The following is an 18575-nucleotide window of genomic DNA, read 5'->3' as shown; positions in this document are numbered from 1 at the left end:
TAAACAAGATATTTATTAAACAACACAAAACAAGGACCCACGATGGGGTAAAACAGCAACAAGAAATAATAAACAAGCACAGAACGAAGACTGACTAAACACAAGACTGAATAAACACTTGACAAACTAAACTAACACTTACTACAACAAATGATAACAGGAACAAGAGACACGGGAGGAAACGAGGAACATCAGCAAACACAGTAGCACAGGAACAAGGACCGTAGGACACGAGAACAACCACATACATACAATGCACGAGCACAAGACAAAGAAACAAGAGGGTATTTATAGGAAACACAAACGAGGGATAACGACATGGGGCAGGTGTGAGACATTAAACACTCAGGGAAAGATTACGAGGAAACGAGAGGAATGGGACCAATGACAAGACACTGGAGAGAACGTATATTATTGTCAAACGGACAACAATATGTTTCTCTCCACACATAACCTAAGGACTCTGCCCCGATCCCACCACACGACTAGAATTTCATAAACAAGACGGTGGGACCGTGACAGATAGATAGATAGATAGATAGATAGATAGATAGATAGATAGATAGATAGATAGATAGATAGATAGATAGATAGATAGATAGATAGATAGATAGATAGATAGATAGATAGAGATAGATAGATCACCCTTTCACATATTTCACCATTGATAGTAATACTAGGATGGGTCAGTGATTTTAAAGAACAGAAAATCGCTTCTTTAGTCTTTGAGATATTAAGGTGGAGAAAATGATCATCACACCATGTGCAAAATCTGTTATAGAACGTTTATAGTCCAAAAAAAGTTTCATTATCCTTATTATTTAGCAACACAAGAATAACTGTATCGCCTGCATATTTAAAATAATGGGTAGTAGTAAATGAGCTCTGACAGTCATTCATGTAAAGAGAATAGAGAAATGGACTTAATACACACCCCTGGGGTGCTCCCTTATTAAGGACAATAGTTGGTGATAATAAATTATCCACTTTTACCATTTGCGGTCTATCAGACAGAAAACTATAAATCCAGTAAATTAATGATGATGGAACTTGCAAGACCTGTAGTTTCTTAATTACCTGATGACGCTGGATTGAATTGAAAGCAGAACTAAAGTAGATAAAAAGAAGTCTAGCATAAGTTCCAGGAATATCCAAATTTTGAAGTAGACAATGCAGAAGACAAGCCACTGCATCGTCCGTACCTCTTTTTCGCTTATATGCAAATTGAAAACAATCTAAAAATGGTGAAACGTGGAAGAATAATGCTTTGAATAATATGATGTGTTGCTTTAGGTTGGAGGAGTGTTTTACAGGAAGAGTGGTTTAGCAGCCCTACCGGTGGGTCTGTTTAATGGTGTTCCATTCAGCAGTGAAGAGATGGACCCTGATGAGCTGGAAACAATTATACTGCAGCGCATCATGGAAACGACCAACTTTTTCCAGAGAGCTGTCTTCATGGTAAAGTACTTAAATCTGGAAATATGCAAACTAGGATTAAGCCAGTGTTGACCGAATGTTTGTTTCTTGTCCTGTACAGGGTCAGATCACTGAGAGTCTTGATGTGGTGGACTTCCTGATGGAGCAGGCCAATATAGTTCCTCGCATCAACCCGCTGATTCTGAGCTCTGAGAGGAGATATCTGGATTTCACTGCCTCACCAGGTAATACTATATTCATTTCAGATGTTGTCACTGTTACATCACTGCCTCAATTCATATCCTTTCTTATGGAACGTTTTGATTATTTATTTTATTATTGTACGAATAGTTGCTGATGAATGGCATGACACCACTATGTTCTCCTACCTGGACTCCAGGGACAAAACAGCAGTTGTTTCTAAAAGAATGAAGTATTTCATCAGAGACGGTAAGTCAGGGGGAGATTGTTGAAATTGTTTTTACACAATTCTGTATAAAACACTTACTGCAGTACTTGTGTGATTTTTATTGTAAGCATTTATCGTAGATTTTTACATTAAGTTTATGTATTGAAAACGTTTGGTTGGCCTGCGTTAATGTAGTGTTCAACATTTGATTGACAGCGATGACAGCATTGCTATAGCTGTGTAAATTCCACTTGGTCTTCTCGCTTACATCAATGTGCATACTAAATTGTGATCGGTCATCATCTCTTGCATCTTTTTACTAATTTATAGCTGCTGCACAGTCAGCACAGAAGATGCATAGCCATTCACACGGGACACTAAAACGGAACACTGTTCTTTTACCGCCTAGCTAGCCTGCTATTTCATGTCATTCATCTTTATCTAGACAGCTTGAGTTCATAAAGCAGCAGCCACTGATGAAGTGTTTGTTGATGCACTTCTTCTACTGTTAGCATAATATACAGTGACAACGTCTGATGTTCAATAAGGTTTTCTCAAACATGTAATACCTCACAATATAATGCATCACATTCTACTGCACTGCAAAATTCTTTTAGCCCAGACATTCTTCAGAAGTGCAATATTGTCATGTTTTTGTTCTCCTGTAGAGGAGGAGGTGGTGTATGGGGTGACCATGTGGATTATTGCGGATATTGAACGGGCCTCTGGGAGGCTGTTGCTGCGGAACGCCTTGAAACATATGGTGAACTACTGCAGTTTTTATTTCCAATTAGCTGTATCCACAGGAAACATCATCTTTACAGAGCCACGTACATCGTTGTAATTTATTTGAGAGCAATTCATCTTCAAGAGCATTCTTGTGGTGTTGGGTAATGAACAAGCTACAAAAAATGCTAAGTGATGTTTTAATAGATAGATTTTGATATGAAGTGCTGTGGATTGCCTTTAGTTCGCAAACAAATGAGGTAAAAACATACATATGATATTTTTATTATTTATTTCTAATCAATCTAAGCGGTGCACAAGTGTTGTAATTAGCTGGCTGTTTAGCATTAAAGCAACTTTAAAGGGACAGTTCACCAAAAAATAAAGATTCTCTCATCATTTACCTACCATCGAGTTGTTCCAAATCTGTATCAATTTCTTTGTTCTGATTAACACAGAGAAAGATATTTGAAAGAATTCTTGTAACCAAACAGTTCTTGGCCACCATTGACTACCATAGTAGGAAAAATGTCAATTGTAGAAAAAAGTACTCCAGAACTGTTTGCTTTCCTACATTCTTCAAAATATCTTCTTTTGTGTTCAACAGAACAAAGAAATGTATAAAGTAATTTTTCCTACTGTGCTACTCAATGGTGGCCAAGACCAGTTTGTTTACCAGCATTCTTCCAAATATCTTTCTCTGTGTTCATCAGAACAAAGAGATTTATACAGATTTGGAACAACATCAGGATGAGTAAATGAAGTCAAGGGTTTAATTTTGGGGTGAACGTTGGCTTTAAGCAACACCATAGGAATAATTTCCTGATCGCACACATGTATGTATTATCATACATTTTTAATCAGAAAATGTATTTTAATCGCATTTTCTCAATTTATAACAATTTTATAATTTTCCATGTCTGATGTTAGACTTACACTGAACAGATTTTGGAGGTTTTTGGATATTGCTGAATGTTTTCGTTTACGGGTATGCACAAAATGTTTTCCATATGGTGCGCTGTATGTTGATGTTACATGTATATGTTGTAAGAAAATAAAGTCTTTTATATAGGTATATAAGAGAGACGTACTAAAATATGTCATTTCTTATGTCACAAAACATGTTTTTTATTCAAGACTATTCTAAACATATCAAAATGTAAACTGTAACATAAAGCCTTATGCTATAATTAGTACATTTTTCTGTTATATCATCCAGAACACATTCAGAAGCACAATATTCTGTTGTTGTGTTCTGTTTTATGTGAGAGTTTCAAATCCACTGTATTTGCTTGCAGAAATCCAGCTGCTCCAGCTGTCGAATCGGTGTGATCAGTAACCCCAGCGGAAAGCCCACGGAGGACAACAGCGCTCTGTACCGAGCTGTCTGGGCATCACTCCTCACCCAAAGCAACAAGAACACGCTCGACTTCACACTAAAACTCCTCAAAGAGGAAAACGTTGAGCTCCTCAATCAGGGCACCAAGATTAAGCACTTACTTATACAGGTCAGTGGAGTGTGAAATGTAGTGTCTTAATAATGTGGAATTACGTGTGGAAGATTCAGACTCGAATGTATTTTGAGACACCTGTTCTTTTCCCTGTTCTTTTCTCGTGTCCTTACCAATTTATTTTATAGATATATATATATACTGTATATATATATATATATTATGCCTTTTGAAATAGCATGTTTTCTCCTGTTATTCGGTTTTAAAGGAGTAGTCCACTGTAAAATTAAAATTTCAAAATATATAAAGCAAATATATACACACACACACTTCTAAACGTGTATCAATTATAAAATTCCAGATTAAAAAAACTGAAAGGATCTTGAGGTTACTACTTCAAAAAACAGATCCGATACACAACGTTTACAGGTACTTCCAGACATCACCACAAAAAACATGACACAAGATTACAGCCCCTCTGCCTCTCAATTGAAACCGCTCGACCACACATAATTTTGTCAGACTCGCACAAAACTGCATTCTGGGAATGGCTGCCCTGTACCTTGAACCCCTCCGCTTTGAATCTGGGGACTCATCGACACAGTATTGCAATTCTCAGAAAGATTGATGGATCTGTCAGGCACATAGAGAGCCTTTCTTTGATTCTTTCTTCCTCTTATGTTGTTCTCTCTCTCCTCCTCTCTCTGTTTATTTCCAACCATCCCAGCTCTTGCATAGGGTTTATTGTTAGTTAAAGAAAGGCAAAAAGAGAGATGCTTGGTACCCTGAGAAATATGCCTGAGCCCTGTTATGGCTCTGTTATTGGATGGCAAGGAGACGTGTTGTGCTGATATTAGCACTTTCTCCTCTCATAAGGACCAAATGTTGGAAACCTAAAAATCTGACTCTGCAAAGCACATACACCCGAGATTTGTTATCGACATTGGAGCCATTTTTAATTACGAGTCTGATAAATGAAAATGTTTAATGATTGATTAACACTGTACGGTTTCCTGTGGCGACACATTTTTCATAGGCTAGCCAATTTAATGTTGTACTCAAAATACGGAAAAGACCGCACTTCTGCAAATGTACTCCTTTAGTTGTCAATAACTTATGGATTGAATATTTCCTCATTGCAGTGTTATCAAAAAACAAGCTAATGAGCCGGTACTTTGTTCCTTCTGCATTTTTTGCAACCAAAGTTACATGTGTGTTTTGATCTCCTGTAGGGTATGGACCAGGATGCCTTTGAGAAGACGTTCAACACAATGGAAGTCGATTTTCTCCACAGCCAGCAGAATTTTTGTAAGGATGTATTGAAGCTGAAAGCAGGACAGAGAGCTGTGGTCAGCGACGGCCGGGTGAGATTCGCAAACACGCTCTCCTCTTGTAAAAACACCTAAAGAAAATTTCCATAGGAGTTATGAAATCATTTATAAGTGGTATGTACCGCCGATGTGGGTGATAAATAGTCTGAACTGCAAGGTCTTACCGGCTGCTCTCGTTGTTTTTGTCGACTCAGTATTAAGCGGTCTGCCCGGCTTGTCCTCACCTGTGAGGAGAGGAGGAGAAAGATATAAAGCCTGGCATTAATTCTATAGCTTCAAGTGCTGCAGGGGGCAGAGGTCACGTAGAACTGATGAAGTTTCATAAAGCTGCCCTTTCTCAGCAGTGTCATTGTTGACAGATGAGCACAAAGCGGGATACAGACTGATGCAGGACTGTCGTTTCTTATCGTCCTCAAACACACACGAAAGTGAACATCAGAATTTGTCCAGAAAGAAATGTGGTTCCATAACACCTTGATCTCACCTTGATATTTATTTTATATATGCACAATTTAGAATCTTTTAGACTGTAAATCGTATTATATTGTATTGTCATTGTGTTGAATGTCTGTACTAGAAGCTTCCAACACCAAAGAAAATTCCTTGTGTGTGCAAGCACACTTGGCAATAAAGCTCTTCTGATTCTGATTCTGATCTCTGGATTTTGTTGAATAATGGATATAATTATATATTAAGGTTGGGTAACATAACATTTTTTATTGGTTAGATATTTGCAAAACCCAGTGACAAACATAAAGGGTGACTAATAATAATGATTTATGGCAAAAATATAGAGAAACAGTTCAAGCAAGCAATGTGAGGTAATTTTATAATATCAGCACAACAATCATAACTTTATCATACATGTTTGTTGTATCACCCCTGTGTTAAGTATTTATACTTAAAAAAGTTCATTTTTCGGGTAATTTCTCTTGGCTTAAGTTTAATTGGCGCGAGCTCGTTACCGTAAAAGGTTAAATGCAGTCGTTTGCGTTGAGAGTTTGTTTACAGTAATGAGATGGTCTGATGCAAAAAACATTAACAGGAAATTGAGAAGTGATTAGATTTCATTTTCTGGGTTAAAAGGTGTATTCAGGGTGAAACATGCAGATTTGTAAAGCCTAGGTGACAGCAAATGTTTTTACAGGGTTAGAAACCAAATCATGCTGTGTTTGAAAGAAATGGCCATCTGGCAAAGAGATGAGCTGTGGCAGGTGGCCTTGATTTGATTTGCATTAAAATGGTCTTCTGTTGATGTGCATACAGATTACCACGTCTTTCATATAGACATAGAGCCGTGTTGAGGATTGTAGAAAAAATTCAAACTGTGGTCAGACTTACAGTGCAAACATAACTTCTTTCTACAGTAATTAGGCTTTGATACATATATTCTTTGTATAGCACAAAATGTGCAGTTTGCCTGATATTATTAATGTTCTGCCGTTATTGCGGTTAAGAGGGGTTTTTTTTTGACAAAATGCTAAAATGTTAATCTTACAAACCATTCTGGTCCAGATTGACTCCCTGTTTCATTTTTCCCCCAACTTTATTATAACGTTAAATGAACATCTTTAAAGCTTAATTTGTGAAAAATAAAAATGAAACCGGAAATGCTGGACCAGTGTATAACCAGGTTTATATCCACATGCATGTAGTCTTGTGCACTTTCAAATAATAAAGGTACCAGAATTGCATTGGTGCTGCTTTACAGTTTCAGTATACAGCATACATACCAGATATATACCAGTTCTTCTGCATCAGTCTAGTGCTAAGAACCAGCTTCCAAGGTCAGGAATTATGCCTTTAAAATTGCGTTCAGCACAAAATTGCTGGCCATTTGTGCCGTTATCTAATTTACATAATCCCTTTAGCGAGTTGAGTGCTAAAACAATGCATGCAACGTGCGAAAATAAACAACGCTATAAATGGATGCAGTGTGTTCCTAATGTGTGTACACACCCCCCCCACCCCCCCGTCTCAGTTGTCTCTATTCTCTGCATCTGTCTTGATCTCCTTGCTTTATCGCACAATTTATTCCCTCACCTATAACACGGTTAACGTATTTTCTAGATTCTGGGTCTACTTGAGGAAGAGTTCAGCGTGGATGATTTCCATTTGCTTGAGAAGATCACTCTTCGCACTTCATCGGAAAAGATCAAAGCCAAGATCAAGCAGATGAACTTGGACACCCAAAAGTACACTCTTGTTTCATTCAAAAACAAATCTAGAGTTGTGTTTGTTCTCTAATCAGTCATATGTTACAGGGCCAGTGATCTTGTCATGAAAGTGGACGCCCTCCTTAGTGCAGCACCTAAGGGAGAGGCCAGAAAAGATGTCAAACTTCTGAAAGACAAACACAGGTCAGTGCTAAGCCAAAGTTTTTCTGTTATGGGCTCATTTTGCAGGAATACTTTATTACTGTACTTTAGATTTTGGTAATATTGCTGCTTAACTGGAGTATAAATATTTTGGGGGACTTGCATATGGTCTTCTCTAAATTATTTAATAACATTCATATTTGGGCTCGAAAAAAAATAACAGTTGCAGATGTAAGCTACATACCGTCTCTGTTGGACTGAACCATTGTAACTCCATTTTCATGATTTTTATTCACAAATCATTGCCATTGGTCACCCTTCATGTTTGTCTGAGGATTTTGCAAATATTTAAACAAAAGAGCTGGTCAGCGTTGACAACACGGTGTTAAATTATTGAAAAAATTTGCCAACACAATCTCATGGGAATCTGTACTGTTTTACATGGTGATTAATTCATATCAACTTTTACTATTTTATTCGTACGTTTTAATATGACTTGCTTTAACGTCAGTGACGATAGGTTTAGGGTAGGGCTTGGACAATATATCGTACAATTCGTACGCGGAGTTTCTCAATGAATTACGGTTAAATGCAGCCACATCCGAAAGCCAGAGGGCGCTCTCGCACAGAAACTCACGTAGTTCCAGGAAATGCCAACGGGCATATTCTTTCGCCCTTCTTCAAAACTTTTCAGGGATTTTCATGATAATAACGTATATTTATAATGATGATGTTTGACGAGTGTTGCTTTTTCAAATGCGCGTTATAAATCTTGTAGTGATTTTAGATTGAGCAGTACTTCCTACTGATCAAAGAGCTGTAGATCACGTTAGAGCTGTGCATAAAACACAGAATCGAAGACTTTCTGATTTCAGAATCGCCCCAAAACAGGTATAATTAGTGTGAATCGCGATATATCGTCCCAGCCCTATGTAGTTTAGGGGTGGGGTTAGGGGAGGGGCTTCAGGATTGCTTTTTTTCTAATAATCGTATGTTTTTGTACAATTCGTATCGTGTGAATTTATACGCATTAGCCCCCTCGTAAAATAGAGGACCAGATTGAAAAAATCTGGGTTTTTTTCATGTAAAGTTCCAACAGCGCCATATCACTACATAATGGTGATAGCAATGTCAGGTGGCCATGTCTAAGTATCTTTTTTCAATTAAATATTCAAATAATCAATTGCTTATTCACTCATTGAATCAGTTGGTGCATTTCTCACTTAATAAATATGTGAGTCACCTGCATATCCTTACATAAGCCTAACCCATCCACCCCCATCAGTCATATGGGTTGCCGTGGCTCTGATCAGCTCCTGTCAATTATTTATGCCATGCATTTCTGCATGTTTTACTGGCCATATCTGTTACTTCACTTACACAACTTACATCACATGTAATGTAATTTATTGCTGTATCTTGTAACAGCGTTCTTCATCTAGCCCAGCGGGAAGATGAGGTCTTCTATGACGTTGTTGCCATCGTGGATCCTCTCAGCAGAGACGCACAGAAGTTGGCTCCCTTATTGATTGTATGTACATTTTCTCTGTCGTTGAGTCTGCTAGGGTGCGTGGTTCAAGGCAGGAATGTACAGTGTGCTGTGATTCATTACTAGGGCTGCCTGCAGCTTTGGCATTCATTGAAAAACTCTGGTCACCATAACATGTCCAGTCCCAGGCGTATTACAATACGTCCTCTAAGGAACTTTCAAATAATAGCGAGAGGCTGTTGTCAACACAGTTCGGTTGAGCGTGACCTGGACCTTGGCCTCGAACCCACCCTCCTGAATGTTGTTGTTTGTTGTGTGTGGTTAATAACCGGCCTGTCTCCTCTGTGTGTGCGGCAGGTGCTTGGTCAAGTGGTCAATATGAAAGTGCAGGTGTTCATGAACTGTCGAGCCAAGCTGTCTGAGATGCCCCTGAAGAGGTGAGAGCAAGAGCTTAATTAAACTTCAGCTGTGAGAGAGTCAAGGGACACACACACGAACACAAAAACACACAGAGCACATACAGGAGCTAGTGCTGTTTTGCAGATTTCACCTTGCTTTTGTGTTTCTCCTAATGCTGTTTTTTTTAGCTTTAATCATTAAAATGTTAAATGTCAGGTCAGAATGCAGAATGAGCAGTACGATTCTCAGGTTTGTGATTTTTATAACTTTTAATGCACACTTGGACCGCCTTTAGTGGTCAGGGGCTTCTTAAATCAATTGGATGTCTTGATAAAGCTCAATGTTTTCTCACGTATAGTCGTGTATAGAGTATTACAGTTAGTTTAATGGAACACATTTCATTTATGAACTATTCATTTAAGTATAAAAAAGGTGATAAAAGATATTTTAGCACAACGGCACTAATTTAAGATGGCCCATCTGCATTCACATGTGATGTGATGGAGTTCACATTGAATTTTAACACTGTTTTAGATGAATGTGAATGGTTTATGTGACATTCAGTTTGCAAGCGCAGTCATATGCTGGCTTTACTGCAGTCCAGTTAAGTTATTTTCATATAAAAAAAACATTATACTTGGTTTCTAAAGAAGCCATGATTAGAAGTATTCAGTTTGAATATTACTGATGCCCAGCAATTTCCACAAATCACATATCAAATCAATGTCTGTTATTGTTATTCTTGCAGCTTTTATCGATTTGTTTTGGAGTCGGATGTTTCCTTCTTTGGCAACGACTCTCTTTCCCCTGGCCCCATGGCTCGCTTTACTGAAATCCCAGAATCCCCTCTGCTCACCCTCAATATGATCACCCCGGAGAGCTGGATGGTAGAGGCGGTCAGGAGCCCGTACGATCTTGACAACATCCACCTGCAGGAGGTATACATTTTGAGTCTAAGTGCAATATTGAGGTGTTTTGAACGAATGTATCTTTGTTAGCTTTTCTGGATAGTGATACAAATGTCTTAGTAGTGGTCAACACAATGGGCTTTTACATTGTTGATACGGTTACATGGTTGATCTAGATAATGCAGATATACATAGCACAGTTCAAATGAGATGTACACTAAGTTTCTGAAGTAATATCTGACATAACTCCTCTTAATGCTGTAGTCATATAAACACACTGTAGCCAGTCGCTCTGTTTTATTACATTCCCTTTGCTTCTCCTCACCCTGGGCTGTGGTTATCTTAAGGTTTCTTGTTATTGCACTCTGTACTTTGTAATTTCACTTTTTTATTTCCTATTTTATGTCAGTTTTGTGTTTATTTGTTTCATTATAACTGAATGAATGCTGTCCCACTCAGCCAAACATCTTTGGAAAGAAGCGTGTTTAATATCGGCAAGACAGATGTGGATAAATAAAGTGGTTTCTAATAAAAAGAAAGGAATCGTGTCGTGTCTGTTTTCAGGTCAGCGGTGTAGTGAACGCGGAGTACGAACTGGAGTACCTGCTCTTGGAGGGTCATTGTTTTGACCTGTCCACAGGTCAGCCTCCCAGAGGACTTCAGTTTACACTGGGCATGAGACGCGAACCCCTCATGCACGACACCATCGTCATGGCCAACCTGGTGAGTTCATTCTCATCTTCTGTCGTCTAGAGCAGTGGTTCTCAAACTTTTGTTGTAAGGCCCCATTTGCATCGCTTTGCGACCCCCTAAATAAAATAAAGAATTTTAATTAAACCAAAAACATATTCAGTTAAACAATGCTGGAACATAATTTTTTTGGTTGGTGGTCTTATTTTCCTGATGTTTGATTGCATATAATCTATGATAAGTTTCTATATTTCATAAAATGCCACAAAATCGGTGGCCCCCCTGGATCCATCCTGGGGCCCCCAGTTTGAGAACCCCCGGTCTAGAGTTATAACTTCAGGAATCTGTGATTTTCTTTTTTTTTTGCATTTAACAATACAGTAACACAATAACGACAGTGGTACTGGTATCACACATCAGAAAGAACACCCAAATATTTGCTCACAATCATGTTCAGATATATGCACATGACATTTCAACAAAAAATGGAAAATAAAAATAACACAAATACAATAAGGCATATGTGGTCAATAAAAATCACATTATAAACCCCAAGCATTGGACAGTACGAATCTGTGATTTCTAGCAAATTCTAATTTTGGGGGTAATATTCCTGGTTTAATACAAGTTGAATTCAATTACCACAAAGAATCGTTTTGACAAGAAATGTTCTGTGATTTTTAAGTCAATGTTCTGTTTGGGTTCTGAAACCAGAACAATTACATTTTACAGTAAAACATAAAAATGAGAATGATAATAGAAGTGCAGCAAGGCAACACATAGCAATACTGCTAATTTCTTTTTCTGAGTGGGTTGATGGGATAATCTGATGTAGCCAAACAGGAGGAGGAGGAGGTTTTTTGAAAAATGGGGTAACCTGAGCCTGCCTGAATTTGGTGGAATGCCAATGGTGCCAGATTTATGCCTCAGTGTATATGCGTATAGGAGAGATGACTTGAAGACATTGAGAGGGGAATAGGACCAGTTTGGAAACATCACTCTTAGAGAAAAGAGAGATGAGAAGGAATGAGTGGTGTACATCATTTTTACAGCAGTGTAGTCTTAAGGAAGCCAACAGGACATGATGGTTAAATTAAAATGTTTATTTATGCAGACGCACTACAGCCATGATTTATTCACAATAAAGCACAGCCGCTTGTACCTTATGCTTTTATAAAACAGTTACCACACATTACAAATATTAAAGCTGAAAAATATGTATCAAGGCAACTTTCATGAAGTAAAATCACTTAAAGGTCCAATGTACAAAATTTAGCGGCATCTAGCCCTGAGGTTGCGAACTGCAACCAACAGCTTATTCCACCCCTTCCCCGTCCCTTTTGAGGCACTACAGTGGCTGACACAGGACTAAGATGTCATCATGTTTTCCCTTCATGAAACGTGCTCTGTAGGGCAGTTTGTCCATTTAGCGCTACTGTAGAACATGTCCAATTCCATGCAAGAGGACCCGCGGTTTATGTAGATAGAAATAGCTCATTCTAAGGTAATACAAACATAACGCTTCATTACGTAAGGTCTTTATACACCTCTGAAGACATAGTTATGTATTTTATATTGCATTTATGTCAATAGATCCTCCCAAAAATTACATTCACAAAGGTAACCTTATAATAATAATTTATTATTTTAACTTTAAGGTCAGATTTTGCAAAAAAATAGCATGCAATTTGACAGTAATCTGCGATTTTATGCTTCAAATGGCGATAGGGAGGCAAGTTACAGATTGCAGCTTAATATATAATGTATGCATTTATATAAAGACTAGTTCACATTTGTCCTGGTATTAAAGGCTTCTGGTCCTCTGTGTGATACAGGGTTATTTCCAGTTGAAGGCCAACCCAGGCGCCTGTATCCTGAGGCTGCGTGAAGGCCGCTCCGAGGACATATATCAAATACAAGCGTGAGTGTTTTCTCCTCAAATATTGCTCAAGATAAAGAAATGCATTGCATTTGAAACTATAGGTTTAGGCTGTTTATGTCATCTTTAATATATTTCCTCAATGTCAAGATTCTGCCTGTTTTAGCAGTTCTTTATGGCAGCACAGTTGCGGCTTCTTTTAAAAGTATTGTAAAGACTGTAAAATGTATACCTCATTCATGCAAGTTAAAGTTAGAAAGTGTCATTTTTCACATGCACTGTGTCAGTATGATTATTCATACACTCTGTGGTCTGGCACAACACGATACCAACTGTGTGTGTGTGTGTGAATCTTAAACACACACACACACACTACTGACTTTTAAACAGAAGGAAAGGCAGTGTTTCTTCAGTGTGTAATTCACTTGTATTCTCAGCTTAGAAAGTGAAACCTAATGGTTCCAGGGTTTCATTTACAGGGCCTGAAGTTAACGGCACTTTTATCATGCTTTAAAGTTAACACGCTTTTTTTCTTTAACCTCTTTCTTTCAACTTTAAACAAAAAAGGGTCAGTCAAACGTTTCTTGCTATTCTCTCTTCCACTTCTTCCTCTTCTTCATTTTCTGCAATAAATTCAAAAAGAACGATTTAGCATATTAGCATAAAGCATATGCTACCTCCACTCATCTGTATTGAAGTTTACAGATTTTACAGCTTTTACTGAACCTTTTGCTATTTTTCTGTCACCACTAACAAGCACAAGCACTTCCTTCAGGAGATTCAAATCAAGTTGAAATCTAGTTTTTTTTTAGAATTCAGTGAAGAAACCGATATCATGTGTTTTAGGCATGATGGGACAGACTCTCCTGCCGATGCTGGTGATGTCATCGTGGTACTTAACAGCTTCCACAGCAAGATCATCAAAGTGAGAGTAAGTGTTTGAGTAGCACTCAATCCATTCATGACCGTCCATTTTATATGCTTCTCTGTACAACACCAACCAAGGTGAACAATGAAAATTCATTTTCTTTGTATATTAGGTTCAAAAGAAACCAGACAAACTCAATGAAGATCTGCTAAGTGAAGAAACTGAATCCAAAGGGCTGTGGGACTCCATAACAAGGCGAGTCGGACTTTGGAAGCTGCACACTACGCTCCGTTGCAAAACCCAGTGTGCTGTCTATCTAAACAGCATTTAAACAATGTATCATACACGCCTTCTAGACACAAAGCCCATTCCAAATGGTAAACAGCAAAATCGGCTGCCTTCTGAGATACCTTACTTTAGCCAAAATAGCAATCAAAATAGCTCATTATTAAAAATGTCTGTTTTAAAAGTCATTAGCATAGCAACTCTGTTGGAATCAGCTGTGAGCATTAGTCGAGTCTCTAGTGTGCTTCATGTGGAGTGTGCTACATGTGTGATGTTTGTAAAAGACACTATAACTCAGTGGTTCTCAAAGTGTGGGGCACGCCCGTAATTATGTTTTGTGGGGGGAACCAGATTTTTTTAAGGGTTTAAAGGGGTGTGTGACCAAGAAAGTTTAAGAACCACTGCTGTAAGTAGAGTTGTTACGTAAAGTCTTTTGTGGCTTCAGACAGTTAGGATGCTTTCTGTATATGTATACCGTAGCTCACCAGGCTTTGGAAAGGGTGTCACCTCAAGTATGTGATGCACATTGGCCAAACTTTGCAGGTTTACTATCACTTTTTATGTGGTACCTTGGAAAACAGGCTTGGAGAACGCTGCTAAAATCATCTCAAAGTCATGGTGTTGCATTAACAGAACGATAGTCTGCAAGAGCTCTGCATATGTGAATAAGCCCGCATGCAATCTGTTAGGGGTGTGACGAGATCCGATTAGTCTCACTATAACGGTCCGGCCATTCATATAGACAATGTGATTTTCCATCCTGCTGCGCTACTTTCCCATAGTTTCTCTATGTAAACACGCCCTAGACGTATGGGTTTCAACCTTCCCTCGCGTCTGCAGCGCCTCGCGCATTAAGCACTAGCGCTTACGGCGGTTCGTGCTGCCAGCAATACTTTGGGAGTGCTATTACGTTATTTTAAATACATTCACAGGCAAACCTCTTCAAAAACGGATCATCTGTCTCTTACATATGTGCAATGTTCGCATAAAACATGATGGCTATGAGGGTTCAGTCAGTGGAGGAAGGAGGATTGGCAGTGTGATATGATCGTCACCTCTGCTAACACGAGCACTATGCAAAAAGCACATAGAGAAACAAACCATAGCTCTTTACTAAAAGCTGCACCTGTTAAGAAAACAAAGCATCATTTTTATGCAATTATTGCCTGTCAGTTGAGTTTGTGACAAAACATTTTGCAGTGTTTACATATTGTTTATTACTGCATAATATAATTCATTAAAATAGAAGTTTAATTTGTTTCATAAAGTACAAGATGATTTTATAATGCCTACATTTTTGCATTTTGTGTTTTAAAGGTGAATAAAAGACTTTTTCCCCTAAATATTTAATCATTGAGGATTTCTATAAAAAAGTCTGAAAATCTCGTCTCGTTCTCGTGAACTCAGTCTCGTGTCTCGTCTCGTGGGATAAGTGTCTCGTCACACCCCTACAATCTGTGCTTGTAAACGGCTGCAGATTTCCTCACAAATTGCACATCTGTTTTTACAAAGTTCTGAACATTTCTTTCTCCATACATGAGCTATAAATATTTTGGCATATTTGAAAATGTATTCAGTTATACAACAGTGCAGTGCATTCTGCTGACTATTATTCTGAAAACACTATAATCTATGTGGGCTCTGGTGTTTAACAGCTATGTTAATACAATTTTGTGATCTGTCTCTTTTGCTGTCTTTGTGAAGTGTGTGGAGTTCTTTGGAGAAAAGGTAATCTCTACATTTTGTTGCACTTTTTCTGTCTCAAGTGAATGACACAGAAGAATTTCTGTTTGTAAGCAGTAATTTGTCTTTCAGTGACTTTGCGTTTAGTGAAGGGCTTGATTTTGGAAAGGTTTGCAAAGTCGTTGGAAAACCTCTGTTCTTACTCAGCAATTTAATCTCCTTGATTCCGTTTGTTGGACAAACCTCACTGTATTTTGAAAGTATGTAACTCTGAAAGCGATACGCTGTTTCATGGTGTAAAGCTTGTTACTTAAATCAAATATAAATCCGCTTTAATGTGAATATGTATGCAGAGGCAGCAGTAGGTGAGATCTTGGCTAGAGTGGTTGTTGAAAGCTACAGATGGCTCTTGATTTTCGTGTGGCAGGGATGTAGGCTGAGGTCTTTAGGAATCTGATCATCTTCATAACATATATTTTCTGTTGAGTTGTTGAGTATGTATAATATTAAGTCTAATAATTTAGGCTTTGTCTTAATCTTGTAAAAAAAGAAGGGTTACTAAGTTTCCTTTACTGACAATATCTCACATGTACAATGAATTTGGACACTCAAGGCACACCTAAAGAATGCAATATGATATATAACTATGTCTTCAGAGGTGTATAAAGAAGTGTACCTTACATAATGAAATGTTATGTTTTTATTACCTTAGAATGAGCTATTACTATCTACATACACCCCTTGCATGGAATTGGCCATGTTGTTTCTACAGTAGCCCTGAATGAACAAACTGCTCTACAGAGCACGTTTCATCAATATGTTATCTCCTTATAGAAAACGTGGCGATATCTGTGTCAGCCACCGTAGTGCTTCAAAAGGGAGGGGTGGAGTGAGCCATTGGTTGCAATTCGCAACCTCACCACTAGATGCCGCTAAATTTCATACACTGGACCTTTCATATCCATAACAATGTCGAGTTAGTTCTACGTTCTTGATATTTTGTTTTCTGTCCAATGAAATTCATGCATTTTCAAATATTGCTGAAAGATGCATTTTTGGGGAACTGTATGTCATGGATTGCAAACATTATGAAGATTGTTTTTTGGTTGGGTAAAGGCAATGCTCGGTCTTGTTGGTTAAATTGAGGTGCTTGTTGAAGCTATTCAGCGATTAAACCTGCTTCCATTGTTTCCCTCATCTGTAAGTCGCTTTCAATAAAAGCGTCTGCTAAATGACTAAATGTAAATGTAAATGTAAACCTGATTATTATTTTTTCTGACTGAGAGACTTTGCAATTTCCACAACTCTGCCTGAAGCACAGCACTGACCCGTTTTAACCAGTGGACCATGTTAGGAAATTTTGATTGTTTTTATTATTCGTCTTAATGCTTCTTGTGTAGCTGTTATGGTTTAGTTGAGTAAATAAGGAGGAAATAAGGCAATCATCAGAGTATGTGTATGAATGCATATCAGTGTGTATATTTGTGATCAAGATATTGTCACCAGCAATAGGATATATACATTATATATATTTTATACTACAATAGCCGAGTCATGACAGTAAACAACTAGTAGTTTACGTATTCCTGTCATGACATTCGCAGGACACGGCACAACAGCTCTGATGCTGTGCCTGCAAATGTGACCGAATAAATACATCACAGGATTCATTTCACTGTACTCGCATTTTGTCTTTAATCTGGTCACGGTTTTAAAAGAAGTTTGTGTGTCTTACAGCTTTGCAGGTGTCCCAAGTGTGGACAAAGGAGACCAGAAGAAGAAAGATGTCCTCAACATCTTCTCTGTGGCCTCTGGACATTTATACGAGCGCTTCCTTAGGTAAGACACCCACGTGTATGAAAACATACTGACACACTGTCACGTCAGCTCTGTATTTCATCCTTGCGTGCCTTGTGCTGCTTCCTTTTCCTGTTATAGAATTACGATGCTCTCTGTCCTTCAACACACGACAACCCCTGTCAAGTTCTGGTTTCTCAAAAACTACCTCTCCCCCTCATTCAAGGTAAGCCCTTCATGTGACAACTTAAGGTTATAATGTGATGCACTTTACTGCACATTGTTTAAATGTTAAGATAATGTGTCTGACCATACTGTATATAACCAACATTTCTGACAACACGGTATTCATTTTTTTTAAATACACAATTTTTTCCATTTCCTGACAAGTAGCAGTTTTACAAGCTTTCCGCCCAAAAGGAAGAATATTCTGCTTTGTGTCTGAGATTTCAGATTTGTCGCATAAAAAAACATTAGTCGGTCACTTTACGTGTCAGTCAGACAGTCTCTTCCTGTCTGAGTGGGCGGTTCTTGGCCAAAACAAGCTGCAAAGTGGATCAAACTTTATGCTGATGGTGAAAAGCCTGCCTACGCCAGACCTTGCATGCACCAACATGGAACCTAAAATAAATAGATTGTCATGATGAGCTTAATAAAGTAAAATGACATGTATTCCAAGGCATTTTGTGTATTTGTACAGGACACTATTGCTCACATGGCGAAGGAATATGGTTTCCAGTATGAACTGGTTCAGTATAAGTGGCCTCGCTGGCTTCACCAGCAGACAGAAAAGCAGCGCATCATCTGGGGTTATAAGATCCTCTTCCTGGATGTGCTGTTTCCTCTGGCTGTGGACAAGATCATCTTTGTTGATGCTGATCAGGTGAACCTACACATGGCTACCCACAGAATGAGTTACTAGCAAT

General features: G+C 38.3%; 1 protein-coding gene across 2 annotated transcripts in view; it reads left to right on the top strand.

The window, feature by feature from the left end:
- uggt2 (UDP-glucose glycoprotein glucosyltransferase 2) overlaps positions 1–18575 on the top strand; it is a 43188-nt gene that overhangs the window by 19629 nt on the left and 4984 nt on the right. The window contains exons 18-36 of one of the 2 annotated variants that reach the window (XM_057336344.1): positions 1294–1458; positions 1538–1661; positions 1768–1866; positions 2494–2588; positions 3850–4059; positions 5235–5366; positions 7404–7528; positions 7598–7693; positions 9080–9182; positions 9498–9577; positions 10288–10477; positions 11012–11170; positions 12973–13058; positions 13863–13947; positions 14057–14139; positions 15874–15897; positions 17590–17691; positions 17791–17875; positions 18350–18532. In XM_057336344.1, coding sequence (XP_057192327.1) covers positions 1294–1458; positions 1538–1661; positions 1768–1866; positions 2494–2588; positions 3850–4059; positions 5235–5366; positions 7404–7528; positions 7598–7693; positions 9080–9182; positions 9498–9577; positions 10288–10477; positions 11012–11170; positions 12973–13058; positions 13863–13947; positions 14057–14139; positions 15874–15897; positions 17590–17691; positions 17791–17875; positions 18350–18532 — 2226 coding nt within the window. The remainder of the gene's footprint in view (positions 1–1293; positions 1459–1537; positions 1662–1767; positions 1867–2493; positions 2589–3849; positions 4060–5234; positions 5367–7403; positions 7529–7597; positions 7694–9079; positions 9183–9497; positions 9578–10287; positions 10478–11011; positions 11171–12972; positions 13059–13862; positions 13948–14056; positions 14140–15873; positions 15898–17589; positions 17692–17790; positions 17876–18349; positions 18533–18575) is intronic. The other variant, XM_057336345.1, reaches the window with a different exon arrangement.

This window comes from Triplophysa rosa, linkage group LG6 (genome assembly GCF_024868665.1).
Source record: "Triplophysa rosa linkage group LG6, Trosa_1v2, whole genome shotgun sequence".
Taxonomy (NCBI): Eukaryota; Metazoa; Chordata; class Actinopteri; order Cypriniformes; family Nemacheilidae; genus Triplophysa; species Triplophysa rosa.
The sequence above is the reverse complement of the archived record's forward strand: the minus strand, read 5'-3'. Positions and strand labels throughout refer to the sequence as shown.